The sequence below is a fragment of the Scyliorhinus canicula genome, chromosome 17 (genome assembly GCF_902713615.1).
Source record: "Scyliorhinus canicula chromosome 17, sScyCan1.1, whole genome shotgun sequence".
In the NCBI taxonomy this organism is placed as follows: Eukaryota; Metazoa; Chordata; class Chondrichthyes; order Carcharhiniformes; family Scyliorhinidae; genus Scyliorhinus; species Scyliorhinus canicula.
In genome coordinates, this window is record NC_052162.1 from 26,727,129 (window position 1) to 26,746,164 (window position 19,036).

Below are 19,036 nucleotides of genomic sequence, written 5' to 3' on the forward strand. Positions count from 1 at the left end.
ATGTGCGAAGTGGGTCCGGTTATTATATTAGGCACCGGTGGAGAGTGCGCGGACGATCCAGGTGAGTTCAGATTATTTTAGGTTACACCGGGGGACGAGGGAGGGGTGCCCACTTCCCCCACTGCTGTTTGCCCTGGCCATAGAGTCTTTAGCAATGGCACGGAGAATGTCTAGGGTCTGGCAGGGGACAGTACGGGGAGTGGTGGAGCACAGGGTCTCGCTTTACACGGATGATTTACTTTTATACATATCTGACCCGCTGGAGGTTGGGGATTGGAGGGATTATGGGGCTATTAGAGGAATTAAAGAACAGGAGGAGAAGGGAAGCTTTCAGAGATCTACAGGGAATTGATGGAGTGGGAGGGAACCCCGATAGGGGAGGTGAAGAGAAAGTGGGAAAAAAAGTTGGGTGGGGAGCTGGAGGCCGGATTGTGGGAGGAGGCCCTGAGACGACTCAATGCATCCGTCATGAGCTCAGCCTGATACAATTTAAGGTGGTCCACAGGGAGCACATGACAGTGGTCCAGATGAGCAGGTTCTTCGAGGGGGTGGAGGATAAGTGTGGGCTGCGCGGTGGGTCCTGCGAACCACGTCCATATGTTTTGGACATAGCTGAGGGGCTTCTGGCAGGGGTTTGCTGACGCCATGTCAGACATATTAAAGCTGAGGGTGGTGCTGAGTCCAGAGGTGCCAATCTTTCGGTGTCGGTAGATCCGAGAGCCCAGGGGTGAGAGAGGCCGACGTCTCCCTGGTGACGGATCTTAGTAGGTTGGAGGGACTCGGAACCCTTGAAGTCGGGGGTATGGGTTAGTGACATGGCGGGGTTTCTCAGACTTGAGGAAATACATTTGACCTGTATTTATCTTTTTTTTTAAAAGAAAGATGCTGGAATGACTCTCTCAAAAAATATGTTACCCCCACATCCACTACACCTTCATGTGTTAGTCTAATTTTGCTAGATAAATCTCAATCTTTGCCATTAAGTTATATGATACTACAACGGCAAGAAACCCTATGTTCCACCCTATACAGGAAGCATTAAGAAAGAAGAATTGATCTGATTGCCCACTATGTATGAAATCCTGGCCATGTAGTAATTTAAACTGTTGGTGTGACTTTAACACCTACCTTCAAAGCTTGCCCACTTAGATCTTCAAATCCAAAACAAAGCCATCTGCTAGGTAAGCTAGCTTCATAGTTTACATTCTTGCCTTTCCTATTTAAGGAATAGATTCTTCTTCCCTCCACTATGGGAGAATACTTTTAATAAAACGTAAACAAAATATTGTTTGCCGTCTCAAAAAGACAGAGGCAAAAACAAAAAAAGATTGAAATCACCAACAATGTAGATGGGTCAACTAAATGGGCTTTAGCAACGTATGCCTAAAAGTTTCGAGTCTTATTTCCACAGATGTGGGAAGGAGAGAGATTTTGAAAGTATGGGGCAGAAATCTAAAAATAAAATGTTAAATTCACAGGACTAAGATGGAAAGAAAACAATTGCCAGAACAGAACAATAAAGAACTGAAGTAGCAACATTATTTAAGGCACACAAAAGGAGTGCAAGCATGATGCCAACAGGTGACCCAAAACTGTGCACAAATTTGAGGACTGTGGGTACAGAAATTATGAAACAAACGAAAATTAAGTTACATCTAAGGAAAGGCAAAAAAAATCCTATTTAATAATGAAATAACACTTCATTGCAGCATTCCTTTGGATTTAGGATTACGGACTCAAGTTTTCGATTGTCAAAGATGGCATGGTGGCGCCGTGGTCAGCACTACTGCCTCAGTACTTCCAAACCAGCCTCCCCGAACAGGCGCCGGACTGTGGCAACTAGGGGTTTTTCATAGTAACTGCATTTGAAGCCTACTTGTAACAATAAGCGATTTTGATTTCATTTTTTCATTTCATCCCACGCAGGTGACCCAGGTTAGATCCTGGCCCTGGGTCACCGCCGTGTGGAGTTTGCACATTCTCCCCATGACTGCATGGGTCTCATCCCCACAGTCCAAAGATGTGCAGGGCAGGTGGATTGGCCATGCAAAATTGTTCCTTAATTGGACAAAAATAATTGGGTACTCTACATTTTACAAGAAGTTTTGGATTTTGTCCAAACAGTTTGCAGAGGAAGCAATTTTGAAAATATTGTATCTGCAACTTGTTCCTGTACTCAAATTAGAAGACAGTAGCGTTGAAGATTTTACATGCATTACTTTGGCAGAGCAAACAGGAACAAACCTCTTTATCCTCCATATTTGAAGCTGAAATTACAGTTGTGTTCCCTTTACCTGAAAAAAAATAAATGTAGTTTATATTCAACTGGAAGGTTTAAAAGCATATTTTAGGAAATGCATTCGTTGGTAGAACTTAAATCTATTTTTTTAATTAAATGCTTTGGAGATTTGAATATCATTCACAGGAACAATTCCATAATGTGAATTTGTAGTTTCATTTACCAAAAATAAATAAAAAGTAAATTTTATCAAGTTGATTTAAAAAAGAAAAATCACACCACAAAATGTGCATGACCCTTTCTCCATTCAGATGGCACTCAGCACAATAAAAGATCAGGGATCTGGTAAGAGACCTTGATACCCCTTCCCTAAATCAATCCTCAGCCAAATTGTGTGAAATGATCAGCTGGAACAAACATGCTTAACCAGCAAATATACCAATTCATTGAGGAATCCTTTTTCCAAAAAGGCCAATTGGAAAAGGGAGAATGCAGCAGACACTGCATTTACTGATGAGGTGTTCAACAAGGTGCTTTACAAGGCCTTGTCACAGGAATTCTGGCATTTGAAATGAAAATGAAATGAAAATCGCTTATTGTCACAAGTAGGCTTCAATGAAGTTACTGTGAAAAGCCCCTAGTCGCCACATTCCGGCGCCTGTTCGGGGACGCTGTTACGGGAATCGAACTGTGCTGCTGACCTGCTTGGTCTGCTTTTAAATCGCTGGCTTTGAAAGCAGACCAAGCAGGCCAGCAGCACGATTCGATTCCCGTAACAGCCTCCCCGAACAGGTGCCGGAATGTGGCGACTAGGGGCTTTTCACAGTAACTTCATTGAAGCCTACTTGTGACAATAAGTGATTTTCATTTCATTTTCATTTGATGTAGACGGAAATGGATCAGCATGAATAAAAATAGCTGATATACACAAAACAAAATATTTATGGGAAACGAGTGCAGCTCAGTACTCAAGAGGAGTCCGAAATGTATTCCGGTATCAGTGCTATTGCTCTCAGTGTATAAAGATAATAATAATCTTCATTATTGTCACAAGTAGGCTTACATTAACACAGCAATGAAGTTACTGAAAAGTCCCTGGTCGCCTGTCCCGGCGCCTGTTCGGTACACAGAGGGAGAATTCAGAATGTCCAATTCACCTATCAAGCACGTCTTTTGAGACTTGTGGGAGGAAACCGGAGCACCCGGAGGAAACCCACACCGTCAGGGAATCGAATCTGGGACCCTGGCGCTGTGAAGCAACAGTGCTACCAACTGTGCTATGGAGCCGTCCAAAAAAGGTAAAGTCGCCATAGCCCGCTTTCCCCTTTGAGGGAAAGAGCTGACTGGTGGTGATTTAACCCGAGGGTCACCACACTTCAGGCAAGGGACAAAAAGGCGGGGCCTTCATGAATAACCAGGAATTTAATCCGTGCTGTTGGCCTCGCTCTGCATCGCAAACCAGCTGTCCAGCCAAATGAGCTAAACCAGCCTCCATCGATGATTTGGACGTGGGTTGAGGGAACAAATTTTGAAGTTTGCCGACAGTGGTAAACAAGATAGTAAAATATTTCAGGAAGAACTGGCAGTAAGGGGCGGCACAGTGGTTAGCACTGCCGTCTCACAGCACCGAGGATCCAGGTTTGGCCCCAGTCCTGGGTCACTACCCTTGTGAAGTTTGCAGATTCTCCCTTTGTCTGCGTGAGTCTCACCCCCACAACCCAAAGATGGATTGGCCATGCTAAATTGCCCCTTAATTGGAAAATAAATTGGGCGCTCTAAATTTTAAAAAAATTGGCAGGCAAGTACCACTTGAAAAGTCAGGGTAAATACAGAAACTAAAGGAATGGATGGAGACAGGCGTTAAGCAAATTAAACTTACAATTCCATGAAAGTGAGTGTAGTTTTAGCCATAAAAGCCAATAACATTTTGGATTTGATAAACAGGGCAGAGATTACATGAGGGGAAAAAAACATAACAAGTATTGCGCAATATTTTAGGAAGATTATAGAAGGGGCATAAAGTCCATACAGCATGCAGCTCAGTTTCCCAGGATGATACCAGATGGTAAAATATACCAATGAGGAGGTACTTAAGACGGTCTAGCTTGAGTAGAGAAGGCATATACAAGTCTTTGTTGATGTTTATAAAATTACAAGGAGTTTTGATAGGGTGAGTAGATCAATGTTATCTCCCAGGTTTGGTGACCCAGCAACAAAATGTAGTTACATCTAAGTTAGAGGCACTTTATTTTTAGCTTTAATGGTAAATTGTTGGAGCACAGAGTCCTTTCTCATGAGAATGGTTAAGGCATAGTACACTGCATCTGCGGCATGGTACACTGCATCTTTTCAGTGAACAGAGTATATATATCTGAAGTGGAGAATTGCTCTGGCAAAGAGCTGGCTTCCTTCTGTGATGTAAATTTGGTTCCATGGACTAGAAATTCCAGAAAAGTCAGAATTAAAAGGGTTGGAACTGAAAACACTGAAGGGGCCAAAGTAGTTGCAAGAGAAGAAAGCAGGACCTCAGTCCTCACGGTTGAATGCAGACATCAACATTTGGCCAAGCACTGTACAGCAATCCTGCTCATGGCTTTGAAAAGAACAACATTTTGTAGACCTAGCAACATGCTATCAGGAAGGAGACAAAGCACCACAACCAGAGGATAAGCTAGGCAGCCAGTACAATGAGGCTCTACAACTCTCTCAGACCACCAGAGTGTATCTGAACTGGAGACTCACAATCTAGCCTTCATTCACAAAGAAACATCTTCCCATCCAGAGCTGTAACACATGGTGCCTTGACAATATTCACTGAAATCAGAGGATTAATGAAGATTCCCTACATCCTCCTCTTTCCATTCAAGTGCACATTTTGACTGTGTTCTGGATCCAGGCCAACTACATTTATGCACCCAAGCCCTGCCATTGAGAGCATGTATTGCTTCCCTTTGTCTCACCATCTACCATCTTATCTCTCCCCCTTATATTCACCCTTACAAAAGCCTCTCAACTTGAGTAAATGTTCTGCCATCTACTCTGCCAAAACCACCACAGAAAGTCAGACGATAGTCTTTCTCCCAACTTCTCCAATATCTTTGATTCTTTCGAGGGCCTCATTCTGTTTCACCCTGCTTACATCTCCTTTAAACTTTTATCACTTTCCAATCCCTGGTCACATTGAGCTTTTATTGCACCCATGGTAAATTATCCCAGATACGATATAGGAAATGCAGCGGTCAGCTTTATCCCCCAATCAGAAAACTCAATTCATGTAGTGGAGAGGATGATAATAATGGTGCATAGCCTCATGCTAATCTGAAAAATAAAGGTTCATAAATCAGAAGAAACAAACCCCAGGTTTCACAAGTTCATCTACTAGTGTCCACTCATTATCAAGTGCCGCTTGAAAGCTAAAGAAAGATAAAAGGGAACCAGAACAATTTGGGCTGCAGGTTAAAAAAAGATGAAAGGCGGGCAGCACGATGGCGCAGTGGTTAGCACTGCTGCCTCACAGCACCGAGGTCCCAGGTTTGACCCCAGCTCTGGATCACTGTCCGTGTCATCATAGGTGATGCCTCAAATATCAGAAGTATTGAATAGCTACTTAGCTTCAGATTTTAGCAAAGCAGAAGGGAAACACAAGAGACACTTCACTAATGGATGAGCTTAAAAGGATCGAGAATTGGGAAGAAAGAGAGAGACTAACAGCAGGGTAGCATGGTGGTTAGCATAAATGCTTCACAGCTCCAGGGTCCCAGGTTCGATTCCCGGCTGGGTCACTGTCTGTGTGGAGTCTGCACGTCCTCCCCCTGTGTGCGTGGGTTTCCTCCGGGTGCGCCGGTTTCCTCCCACAGTCCAAAGATGTGCGGGTTAGGTGGATTGGCCGTGCTAAATTGCCCGTAGTGTCCTAATACATGTAAGGTTAAAAGGGGGGGGTTGTTGGGTTACGGGTATAGGGTGGATATGTGGGTTTGAGTAGGGTGATCATGGCTCGGCACAACATTGAGGGTCGAAGGGCCTGTTCTGTGCTGTACTGTTCTATGTTCTAACAAAGCAGCAAAGGTAAAGAGAATGAAGCCCCAGTATGCTGGTAGACAGCTAATGCTCTTCCCATACACAAAAAAGGAAACCCCAGAATAAAGCCTGAGCACTGTAAACCTATCAACGTGAATGATAAATCACCAAAATCTATATGAAAATGGTAACAGAGAAGAGTATTCAAGAAGATCTACCATCACCTGATCAGTGATTAGGGGTGGGTAAATTGATCCCAGTCGTGCCACAGCTCAAGAATGAATAAAAATGTCTACGCCTCTGCCATTTAGACTACTATTTTTAGGTCCTTTGGAACAATGCTTTTATTCAGACCCGAATGGAAGTCAGTAAGTTGAACTTCCCTTCCAATTTAACATTTCAGAGCATTCAGAGAAACTCTGGTTATGAGGCATTCGCTCCAAATATAGAAGCAAAACTCAAGAACTTCCTACATGTTTAGCGCAAGCCCAGTTATTTTTTTGTTAGACCCATTACAAAGAACTTGGATGTGAATGCCATTCCTTCCTCAAGCACTGTGTTTTAGTCTAATCCCATTTGTTCCAAGTCATAGTCTCTAATTTTCTCTGCTATTTGATTCTTAAAAGAGTAGTTTCATTTCCTGATATGCAAAATTAATGGAATTGTGAATAAAGCCATTTTTTGGTCTTTCCTATCCTACTCTAAAACTCTGGTAAATTCAGTAAGTTTCCAATGGATTAGTAAACTGGAGCAGCTTGCATTTTATTGATTTATCAATTTAAAATGAGTATTTACCTGAAAACTGATTTAGACACAGCTTTGGAGAGGACAGGGTCTCTTCACCTTGTTCTGTTGATTGAGCCAGATATTCATGAAGCTTCTGCACTAATGTATTCAGCTTGCTTTCACTGTAAAAGTAAGAGTTGCAGTAGTTTTAAAAAGTATTAAGTTGTCATTTCTTTGGAGTGCAATTATAGACACCCAAAAATAATCAGCTGCTTGGCAGCACAGCAAAGTTTTTTTTAAAAACCTATTCTGGCAGTGATGAAAAAGCATAATCAGGGGCTGCGTGCCTGAACACTTGATCAAAAAGTGGTTGTTGCTGCAATGTTGCTGCATTTCAATTTTGGGGTTTTATAGAACCATTTGTCACCTTCTACAACTATTTAATAATCTGTCTTTTACAAATTTGAATAATCCAGAGAAATAATTTTATTTGCTGTATAAATTATACTGGATTCAACAAGTATATTACCATGGCAATGTACGGTTTCCAAATTGTATATTAACTACAACAGATTTTCAAACCAAGACAAGTGTATTTGCTTGCCATTTACTTGAACTGTAAGAAGGAATGTTTCCAGCAAACAGCTTTATCGGCAATCACCGCCAGTTTAATGACCCACTTAAATATTCAACTATAATAGTCAGATAGCACCCGTCCTTCACAACTCTAACCAGCTCTCACTTTCCCAAGGGCTCAGTCACAGATGGTAAATTCCACTAATTTCCCCACAACTGAAATAAGACTGAGATCCGTAATTACATGGTTTCTCCCGCTTCTTAAACAATAGTGAAACCTACAATTTTCCAATCCAACGGCTCAAACCAAAATCTATAGAGGCCCCTAGAAAACTATCCCCACAAATGCAATTTCTGCACCCATTTCTTTTAATACTCTCGTGTGGAAAAAAAATACCAGGTCCTGGAGACTTTTCCCCCTTAAATATTATTTTCTCCATTGCTATTTTCTAATTACTTTCTTCCCTGGACATACTTTTTAAGGTTCTAATATACCATTAATATTTTGTCCCCTAATGTGAAAATGCATACAAAGTATTCATTTAGTAAGTCTGCCATGACAGCCTCTTTAATAGACCTACATTCTCCCCTACTATTCCCTTTCTAATATATTATATTTCTAATATGCAAACTTGATAGCCTTTGAACATATTTTTCTCATTCTTTTTGCACCTTATTTTCTCTGTACCCTTGTTACCATTTATAGCTTCAGTCTCCTGGATTATTTTGTGTATTTGTGTAACTAAGGATCAGTGTTTGAGCTTCAGCCATTTACAATTTGTATCAATGACCAAGATGAAGGAACAGAGCATAATGCATCTAAGTTTCTGACAATACAAAGCTAACTGGAAACAAAGCGCATGGGATTGCAATTAGAGTCTGGAGATGGATAGAAAGCTGGTTAGCAGAATAGGAAGCAAAACGGAAAACGTTGGAATAAATGGGTCTTTTACTGATTGGCAGGCACACCAGTGGGGTACCGCAGGCATCTTTGCTAGGACCCCAACTGTAATGGTTTGAACGACAGAATTAAATGCAGTATCCCCAAATTTGCAAATGATATAGAAGTTGGATGGGAGCGTGAGCTGTGAGGGGATGCAGAGGTGCTTCAGTAGGATTTGGACAGGACGAGCGAGTGGGTATTTACATGGCAGATGCAGTATAATGTGGAAAAATTTGAGGTTATCCACTTCGGTAGCAAAAATAGGAACGCGGATTATTATTTGAATGGGTGTAAAATGAGAGAAGTGGATTCACAGCAAGACCTTGGTGTCCTTGTGCATCAGTCACTGAATAAGTGTTCAGATAGAGCAGGTAGTAAAGAAGGCAAATGGTATGTTGGCCTTCGTAGCGAGAGGATTAGAGTATAGGAATAGGAATGTACAATTGTATAGTGCATTGGTGAGATCACATCTGGAGTATTGTGTGCAGTTTTGGTGTCCTTATCTGAGGAAAGATGTTCTTGCTATGGAGGGAGTGTAGTGAAGGTTGATTCTTGGGATGGCGGGACTGTCATACGAGGACAGACTAAATCGGTTAGGATTATATTAATTGAAGAGTGAGAAGAGGCCTCATAGAAACAGGGTAGATTCAGAAAGAATGTTTCTGTGGGGGGAGGAAAGAGTCCAGAACTAGGGGCCATAGATTTGAAGAGAAGGGGTAAACCTTTTAGGGCTGAGGTGAGGAGAAATCTCTTCGTCCAGAGTGGTGAATCCGTGGAATTCACTACCACAAAAAGTAGTTGAGGCGAAACTATTGTGTAATTTCAAGAAGAAATTAGATATAGCTCTTGAGGCTAACGAGATCAAGGGATATGGGGTGAATCAGGGATCAGGGTATTGAACTTGATCAACCATGATCATAAATTAATGGCGGAGCAGGCTCGAAGAGCCAAAATGCCTCCTCCTGCTTCTCTTTTCTATGTAGGTTTGTATGAATAGGTCACCGAGGAAGCATCAAGGCTGCAAAGATTTATAAAGGCAAAATACTGTGGATGCTGGAATCTGAAACCAAAGAGAAAATACTGGAAAATCTCAGCAGGTCTGGCAGCATCTGTAGGGAGAGAAAAGAGCTAATGTTTCGAGTCCAGATGACCCTTTGTCAAAGCTGACAACTTTGACAAAGGGTCACCTGGACTTGAAACGTTAGCTCTTTTCTCTCCCTACAGATGCTGCCAGACCTGCTGAGATTTTCCAGCATTTTCTCTTTGGTTGCAAAGATTTAAAGGCAGGTCAAATAAATGGCAAGAAGTTGCATGACAAAATATTAGCAAGCAAGATTAAGGAAAACCCAAAGATGTTTTACCAGTATATTAAAAGCAAAAGGATAGTTAAGGAAAATGTGGGGCCTATCAAAGATGAAGGGAAATGTGTGAAGATGAGGGGATATGTGAAGAGTTTTAAACCAAGTTTTTGTCTCTATATTCACAAAGGAAAGGGATGATGTGGATATACTAATCCAAGAGCTGTGAAATATTGGATAAAAGAATCTTAATGAGATGTTAGAGGTGTTGGGATCCTTGCAAGTGAATAAATTGCCAGGATGGATTGTTTCCTAGGAAGGAGGCCAGAAGGGCAGCAAGGTGGCGCAGTGGTAGCACTGCAGTCTCACAGCACCGAGGTCCCAGGTTTGATCCTGGAATGGATAATATACTTGCCAATTCTCTGGGGTTGAACCACACTGTTGGCATCTTTGGTATCATAGCTGACCCAGAGGTTAGTGCTCGAAACACAAAGGTAGTTTTAAGAGAATTAGATTTGTATTGGGTAAACAGAAATAGGGTATAGTTTTCTAATAAATGATTTTATAGTTTTCTAATAAATGATTTTATAGTTTTCTAATAAATGATTTTATAGTTTTCTAATAAATGATTTTATAGTTTTCTAATAAATGATTTTATAGTTTTCTAATAAATGATTTTATAGTTTTATGTAAATGATCTGCAAGCAGAGACAAGAATGTAACATATCAAAATTTGCAGATGATACTAAAATAAGTGGAAAATAAGTGAGAGGTTATCCATTTTGGCCCAAAAAAAAGTCAGGCAAATTATCGAAATGGAAAACGGATTGAAAATGCAATTGGACAGAGGGATCTGTGTTCACGAGTTAAAGAAAGTCCGTATGCAAGTACAAAATGTTACAGCCTCCCCGAACAGGTGCCAGAATTTGGCGACTAGGGGCTTTTCACAGTAAGTTCATTGAAGCCTACTTGTGACAATTAGCGATTATTATTATATGGAATGTTAGCATTTATTGCAAAACGACTGAAATGCTAAAACGACTGTAGTATGAAAGGAGAGAAGTATTACAATTGTATATGGTGTTGGTGAGGCCACATCTGGAGTCGTGTCCAGTTTTCGTCTTATTTGAGGAAGGATGTGGTGGGATTGGAAGCAGTTCAGATGAGGGTCACCAGATTGATTCCGGGGATGAAAGGGTTGATGTCTGAGAGATTAAACAGTTTGGGTTTATACGTGGAGTTTAGAAGGATGAGAGGGGATCTGATCGAGGTATATAAAATACTAAAACGGATTGATAAAAGGATTGATAAAAGAAAATGTAGACCAAATGTTCCCCCTTGTAGGGCAATCTAGAAGAGGTCACAGACATAGGTTGGGAGGCAGTAGATTTAAAACTGAGATGAGGAGATGATTTTGTGGAACACTCTGCCTCAATGTGGTGGAGTCTGAATCATTAAATGGTTTCAAGAGAGAGATAGATATATTTCTGATTTTAAAAAGGGTTAAAAGTATGTGGAACAGGTAGAGAGGTGGCTTTGAGACCAGGAAGAGATTAGCCATGATCTGATTGAATGCCGGAGCAGGCGCGAAGGGCAGAATTGCCTACCTCTGCTCCCAATTTCTTTTTCAAGTGTTTAATTAAATTTTTCTGTACCTGGTGGACAAAGATGTTTGTATGTGTGGGGGTGGTTATAAGTTCCAACTGTGATTCTTTGTGCTGAGAGGGGGTTATGGCGTGAAGAATAAATAAGACATAAACCTAGCAACTGGGAACATGTACAGTAGAGAAGCAGTTTTAGTTGAACTTATTTGTGGGCTGTTAGAAATAGATAGTGAGAAGGAAGCAGCTCTCTCAACTCTGCTAAAAGCAGTTGCTTAAGAAAGCTAGCAAGGGAGCATTTCTCAGCTATACCATGGGGTAATGGTTAAGAAAAAATGTGCAGAGATCTGGAGAAAAGCTAGTTAAGGCAACTAGAATAAAGCAAGTTTCCAACAAGTCTGAAGTTAACGGCATTAGAACATGGAACTGTTCAGTAAAGACAGACCAGGCTGAGATGGCGGAAAGATATCTGAAGTGATTCTCACGCTTGAGATTTTACTACATACCGTGAAATGAGTGTCAAAATAGCGATGGCAATTGGCAGCTGGATCTCGGAGTGTACGTAAAAGCATTTAGGACAAGGGAAACCTAAAAAGGGGGTGGTGAAAGATCCTGGACTGGACTAACTGTTGAAAGTGGAGCCGAAGCTTGGGTTAAAAGAGTCATTGGTAAAACCGGGACTGGATTTCAGAAGGTAAATCTCCATGGGATAGCATTATGACAGAAGATTTTAAACAATGTTTTTGGGATTGGAGTTTAGAAACTCGGAGATTCCGAGGAGAAATCCACAGATCTTCACTTGATGTTCAAAGTGCAGAGTGTATTTGACCACTGCCAATCTGTGCTCTTAAAAGGAGCTTTGTGATAATGAGACCATTGTAGTTTAATATGTACTTGTAATCAATGCTAATCTCAAAATTGTTTGTAATCGTTAATGGAGATTAAAGAAGTATTGTATAATCATCCAACCCTCCAACCAATCATGTTTAATGAATATTTTCTCCTGGTTAAAACAAATTAGCGGTCCTGTGACTGTTCTTCTGTGTTTTATTTTTAAAAAGCAAATGTTATGGTCTTTTAAGCTAGGGTTCCATTCTGGGATTTTCCTGTCCAGCTATATCAACTGGGATTGTAAACTTCAAGCTAAATATCCGCACCATTAGGTCTGCCTATCCTTACCTCCACATCCTTCAAAGTGCGGTGCCAGAATTGGTCAAAATACTTCAGCGGATTGTGAACTTAATCCGCCCTACTTTTGTACTCTTCTGCCTTTATTGAGAAAGCCTTGGATGCCACATGCCTTCATTACTGTTTTCCCAACCTTCCTCGCCACCAATTCACACACATTTACCCCAGATCCTTCTACTCCAGCACCTTCTATTTTATTTTATGTGCCTTTCCAGATAGTTAAAACACGAAAACTATATCAGATAATCAGCAACAATTCTAACTAGGAAATGAAAACGTCCTACACGGAATGCAAACAGCCTAACAGAAAAAATTCAAGAGACCCAGAATGTTCAGCAAAAATGATTCCGAAATAAAATAAAATGAAAAGAAAATCGCTTATTGTCACAAGTAGGCTTCAAATGAAGTTACTGCGAAAAGCTCCAAGTCACCACATTCTGGCACCTGGTCGAGGAGGCTGGTACGGCAATTGAACCCGTGCTGCTGGCCTGCCTTGGTCTGCTTTAAAAGCCAGCTATTTAGCCCTGTGCGAAACCAGCCCCTTCTTAAATTATGATTCTCCCCATTTGTGCGTGGGTTTCCTCCGGGTGCTCGTTTCCTCTCACAGTCCAAAGATGTGCAAGTTAGGTGGATTGCCCATGCTAAATTGCCCTCAGTATCCAAAATTGCCCTTAAGTGTTAGGTGGGGTTGCTGGGTTACGGGGATAGGGTGGAGGTGTGGGTTTGGGTAGGGTGCTCTTTCCTAGAGCTGGTGCAGACTCGATGGGCCGAATGGTTTCCTTCTGCACTGTAAATTCTATGATTCGAAGAATTTGCACCTCAACAAGAAGATTTTTGCTCTGAAATTGCTGCACAGGATCAGTTTTTCACAAAACTACAAATTCAGTTGTATCAAATAATTGGATTTTACAAATAATGCTTTTGTTTTGACAGTTTCTACCAACTGAAGCATTATGCTTAATGTGAACATAAAATGCAGATGGGGACTTCCAGTGGCGGCCATAGAGTGGTAGGTCGCAAATTTGATAACTCACGCCTGTAACGGACTTTTGGACCTTTTTCCCTGGTTTTGTTCAGATTTTATGGGATAAATCAGTGAAGAGTGAGACAGTAAGGAGAAATCCCCTCGGGTGTATGGAGAATTGGACCAGAAGTGGCCGGGTGAGACGACAAAGTCCTACAAGGGAGAAGCAAGCAGAGCTGGTAACACGGGACAGCATGCAAGAGGGCAAGTGCCGCTGGGAGACGGCGCACTGGTCGACTGAGCAGCTGGTGAAGTTTTTCGAGGATTGCTTCGCCAAGCTGAAGGAGGACATGCTGGACACAAATAAGGCTTCGATTGATCAAGTGGTTCAGAATCAGGAAACCCACGGGCGAGAGATCCAGGAGGTCAAACAAAAGTTGTCCGAGCATGAGGAATATATAACAGTGCTGGAAAACAAGGTGGGGATGATGAATGACCACCAGAAAAGAATGCAGGAGAAGCTGGAGGACCTGGACAATAGGTCCAGGAGGCAGAATCTCAGAATTGTTGGCCTCCCTGAAGGCAGTGATGGATTGGACCGCGGGCCTACGTGACGTACATGTTGGAGAAGTTGATGGGGCCCTGGGCATTCCCTCGGCCCCTCAGAGCGCACAGATCCCTTGCAATGAAGCCCAGAGCGAACGAACTCCGAAGGCCGCAGTGGTATGTTTTCACCGTTTTATGGACAAGGAACACGTTTTGCAGTGGGCCTAGAAAGAACAAAGCAGCAAGTGGGAGAACTGCAAGTTGCGTATTTATCAGGACCTGGGAGCGGATTGGGCCAAGAGGCGAGCTGGGTTCAATCGGGCAAAAATGACCCTCTTTTAAGAACGGAGTGAAGTTCGGGATGCTGTACCCAGCCCGTCTGTGGGTCACACATAACGAAAGGGACTTTTACTTCGAAACACGAGACAAAGTATGGACCTTTATTAAATAAAACAAGCTGGAGGCGAATTAAAAGACATTTAAGCCTCGGAGAAGTTCTGTGGCGGCGATTTGTGGTATTGGATTGTAAAAAATGTAAGTAGTTGTGTGTGAAAGAATGGGCTTTGTGGATGGTTACAGGTTGTTTTGTCTTGCAGAGACCTTGTTTGAGGGGGGGGGGGGGGGGGGAATGGGCTTTGAATTTAGTTCTGCTTTTTGGGCGACTATTTTTCTAAAGTGTTTGTTTCTTCACTTTTTTGTCCTGTTGCTTGTTTACTGGGGAATGCGATGCTGTTAAAATATTTATTCATGTGGGGCGGGTGAGGGTAGGGGAGGTGGGGGGGGGGGGGGGGAGAGAGAAGACAGACTGCTTGGTGCCAGGGGTGGGGGCTATCGAGTCATCATGGGTCAGCTGTCTCTCGGAAGCACAGTGGGGGGTGGACAGGTGTTAAGCTGGAGCTCGACTTGGGGTTTGAGTTTTTAGTGTTTTTGCGTGGAGTGGGGGGGGGGGGGGGGAAAAGAGAGAAGAGCTGCTTTGCTGGCAGGGGAGGCACTGTTTTTAGGGGACAAATGGGAAGTCGGGAATGGAAACAGCCCGAGGGGGGACTCGAGGAAGCGGGTGGCGCGAGCTCAAGGCAGGCCTAAATAGGTGACAGCTTTTGGGGGGTGGGGGGGGTGGAATCCCCCCTCGTCCAGGCTGATCACATGGAACGTGAGAGGACTGAATGGGCCGGTCAAGAGGGCTCGCGTGTTCACGCATTTGAGTGAACTGACAGCAGACGTGGCAATGCTACATGAGACACACCTAAAGGTTACGGTCCACACAAGATTGAGGAAGGGGTGGGTGAGCCAAGTGTTCCACTCAGGACTGGACTCAAAGACCAGGGGGGTAGCGATTTTGATCAGCAAACGAATGGCATTAGAGGCTGGGAGAATCGTGGCAGACAAGGGGGGTTAGGTACATAATGGTGAGTGGGAAGCTGGAGGGAGTGAGAGTGGTACTTGTGAACATATATGCTCCAAATTGGGACAATGTGGACTTTGAGGCACGTGTTTGGTAAGATCCCACCTGATCACGGGAGGAGACTTCAACACAGTCATTGATCCGGAATTGAACCGGTCAATATCCAGGACAGGGTGGAGGCCGGCTGCGGCAAAGGAATTGAAGGGTCTTATGGAACAGATGGGGAGTGTAGACCCATGGAGGTTTGCACGGCCAAGGACAAAGGAGTTTTCCTTTTTTTCTCATGTCCACAAGGTATACTCTTGCATCGACGTTTTTGTTCTGAGCAGGGCGCGAATACCGAAGGTGGTGGATACTGAGTATTCGGCCATGGCAGTGTAGGATCATGCCCCGCACTGGGTGGATCTACGGGTTAGTGTGGGGAGAGGGCAACATCCGCTGTGGAGACTGGATGTGGGGTTGCTAGCGAACAAGGTGGTTTGTGGGCAGGTTAACAAGTCCATCCAGTACTATCTGGAAACAAACGATACGGGGGGAGGTGTCTGCAGCTATGGTCTGGGAAGCTTTGAAGGCAGTAGTCAAGAGGGGAATTAATTTCGATACGTGCCCACAGGGAAACGGTGGAACGGGCTGAGAGGGATAGATTAGTGGAGGAGATACTCCAGGTGGACAGGAGATACGCGGGGGCCCCGAACACGGGGCTCCTGAGGGAGGGGCAGAGGTTACAGGTGGAGTTTGGGCTGTTGACCACAGGGAAAGCAGTGGAACAGTTGAGGAAGGCCGGGGGAGGGAGAATTTATGAGTACGGGGGAAAAGCAAGCAGAATGTTGGCGCACCAGCTCAGGAAAAGAGAGGCGGACAGGGAGATAGGTAGAGTAAAGTGTAGAGACAGTAATGAGGTCCTGGACCCAGCGGGGGTGAACAAGGTGTTTAAGGATTTTTATAGCAAATTGTATCAGTCGTAACCCCTGGCTGAAGTGGAGGGGATGAGGCAATTTCTGGATCAGTTGAAGTTCCAGAGGGTGGAGGAGGAACAGGTGGAGGGGCTGGGGGCCCCAATTGAGATTGAGAAAATAATCAAGGGGCTGAAGGGCATGCAGTCGGGCAAGGCCCCGGGGCCTCACGGCTACCCGGTGGAATTCTATAATACGTTTTCAGAGATATTGAGCCCACTGCTGGTGAGGACATTTAACGAAGCAAGAGAGAAGGGAGTCCTCCCCCAACAATGTTGCACGCCTCGATTTCATTGATCCTAAAGCAGAAGGAGGATCTGGAACAATGCGGGTCATACAGGCCGATTTCTCTACTAAATGTGGATGCCAAACTGCTGGCTAAGATACTGGCCACAAGGATAGAGGACTGTGTCCCAGGGGTGATAGGGAAGACCAGACGGGATTTATTAAGGGCAGGCAACTTAAGGCCAATAATCAAAGGCTTCTAAATGTCATTATGATGCCCTCAGAAGGAGGGGATGCAGAGGTAGCGATGGATGCGGAGAAGGCTTTTGATCGGGTGAAGTGGAACTACTAGTGGGAGGCGCTGGGAAGGTTTGGGTTTGGTGAGGGCTTCGTCGACTGGGTGCGGTTGCTCTACCAGGCACCAGTTGTGAGTGTGCGTACGAACCGGCTGAGGTCGGGGTACTTTAAACTACACCGAGGGACAAGGCAAGGGTGCCCCCTCTCCCCGTTATTGTTTGCTCTGGCCATAGAGCCTTTGGCCATGGCATTAAGAGGCTCGAGGAATGGAGAGGGTTGCTCTACACAGATGACCTGCTCTTGTACATTTCGGATTCTTTGGAGAGCAATTCAAATCTTGGGGGAATTTGGCAGTTTTTCGGGGTATAAATTGAACATGGGGAAGAGTGGGATGTTTGTTGTGATCCAGGCAAGAGGGCAGGAAAAGAGACTGGGAGAGCTGCCGCTTAGAATGATAGAGAAGAGATTTCAATATCTGGGAATCCAGGTGGCCCGGAAATGGGAGGTACTTCACAAATTAAACCTATCCCGGTTGGTAGATCAAATGAAAGGGGACTTGAAGAGATGGGACATGCTCCCGCCATCACTGGTGGGGAGGGTACAGACCGTGAAGATGACGGTCCTCCCCAGATTTATATTTTTCTTTCAGTGCCTCCCCATCTTCAACCCAAAGGCCTTTTTCAAGCGGGTGAATAAGATTAGTTTGGGCTTTGTGTGGGCGAGTAAAACCCCGCGAGTGAAGAAAGCGTTGCTAGAGCGCAGTCCGGGGGAGGGTGGGTTGGCGGTGCCGAACTTCTGCAATTACTACTGGGCAGCCAATATAGCCATGATCAGGAAGTGGGTAGTTGGAGTGGGGGTCGGCATGGGAGCGGATGGAGGCGGCGTCATGTAAAGACTCCAGTCTGGGACCGTTGGTAACGGCACCTCTGCCATTCTCGCCAACCCGAAACTCCACAAGTCCGGTGGTAGTGGCGGCTCTTAGGATTTGGGGGCAATGGAAGAAATGTAAGAGAGTGGAGGGAGCATCGATTTGGACCTCAATTTAAATCAATCACAGGTTTGTATCGGGTAGGCGAGATGACGGGTTCCGGTGGTAGGGGGCAGGAATCAGAAGGATGGGGGATTTATTTATAGGTGGGAGCTTTCCCAGCTTGAAAGCTTTGGAGGATAAATTTAAATTTCCACCAGGGAATGGTGTTAGGTATTTGCAGGTGCGAGACTTTCTGAGAAAGCAGGTGCCGGCCTTTCCGCTGCTGCCACCACGCGGGATACAGTAGTTTCCAGTACCTGGGTGGGGAGGGGAAGGTATCGGATATTTACTAGGAGCTTTCAGAGGCAAAGGAAACTCCAGTGGAGGAGTTTACGGGCAAGTGGGAGTACGAGCTAGGTGGAGAGGTAGAGGCGGGTCTGTGGGCGGATGCCCCAAGCAGGGTTAATACCTCCTCACCGTGCACCAGGCTTAGCCTGATACAATTTAACGTAGTCCACCGGGCACACGAGTGGCTAGGATGAGCAGGTTTTTCGGGCTAGAGGATAGGTGTGCGAGGTGCGCGGGAAGCCGAGCAAATCATGTCCACATGTTTTGGGCATGCCTGAAGCTTAGAGGATTTTGGCAGAATTTGCTACGGCAATGTCCACTGTACTAAAAAACACAGGTGGCGCCGAGACCTGAGGTAGCGATTTTTGGAGTGTCGGAAGATCCAGGAGTTCAGGGGGCGAAAGAGGCCGACGTCTTGGCCTTTGCCTCCCTGGTAGACGGATCTTATTAATGTGGAGGGACTCAAAGCCTCCCGGAGTGTAGAGACCAGGGTTAGTGACATGGTTGGGTTTCTCAGTCTCGAGAAAATAAAGTTTGCCTTAAGAGGGTCAATGTTAGGGTTCTCCCGGAGGTGGCAGCCGTTCGTTGATTTTCTCGGGGAAAATTAAAACGTCAGCTGATGCAGCATTCCAGGGGGGGGGGGGGTTCTTGTTATTTGGTTGAGGTGCGTGAAGATTAGGCTGTGTGGGGGGGGATGTTCATTTTGCCATGTGGATGTTATTATTTTTGTTAATGTTCAAATA

The 19,036-nt window shown here is 44.3% G+C and overlaps 1 protein-coding gene across 8 annotated transcripts in view; it reads right to left on the reverse strand.

Moving 5' to 3' along the window:
* The window catches only part of atrx (ATRX chromatin remodeler), a 244,313-nt gene that overhangs the window by 192,775 nt on the left and 32,502 nt on the right, over positions 1 to 19,036 (reverse strand). For 4 of the 8 annotated variants that reach the window (XM_038774480.1, XM_038774476.1, XM_038774475.1 and 1 more), the window contains exons 2-3: positions 7,052 to 7,164; positions 2,245 to 2,294 (exon numbers count right to left, since the gene is read on the reverse strand). Coding sequence is in view for 5 of the 8 variants with exons in the window: in XM_038774475.1 (XP_038630403.1) it covers positions 2,245 to 2,294; positions 7,052 to 7,164 (163 nt within the window). In the remaining 3 variants the exon portion in view is untranslated. The remainder of the gene's footprint in view (positions 1 to 2,244; positions 2,295 to 7,051; positions 7,165 to 19,036) is intronic. The other 4 variants (XM_038774481.1, XM_038774479.1, XM_038774478.1 and 1 more) reach the window with 2 other exon arrangements.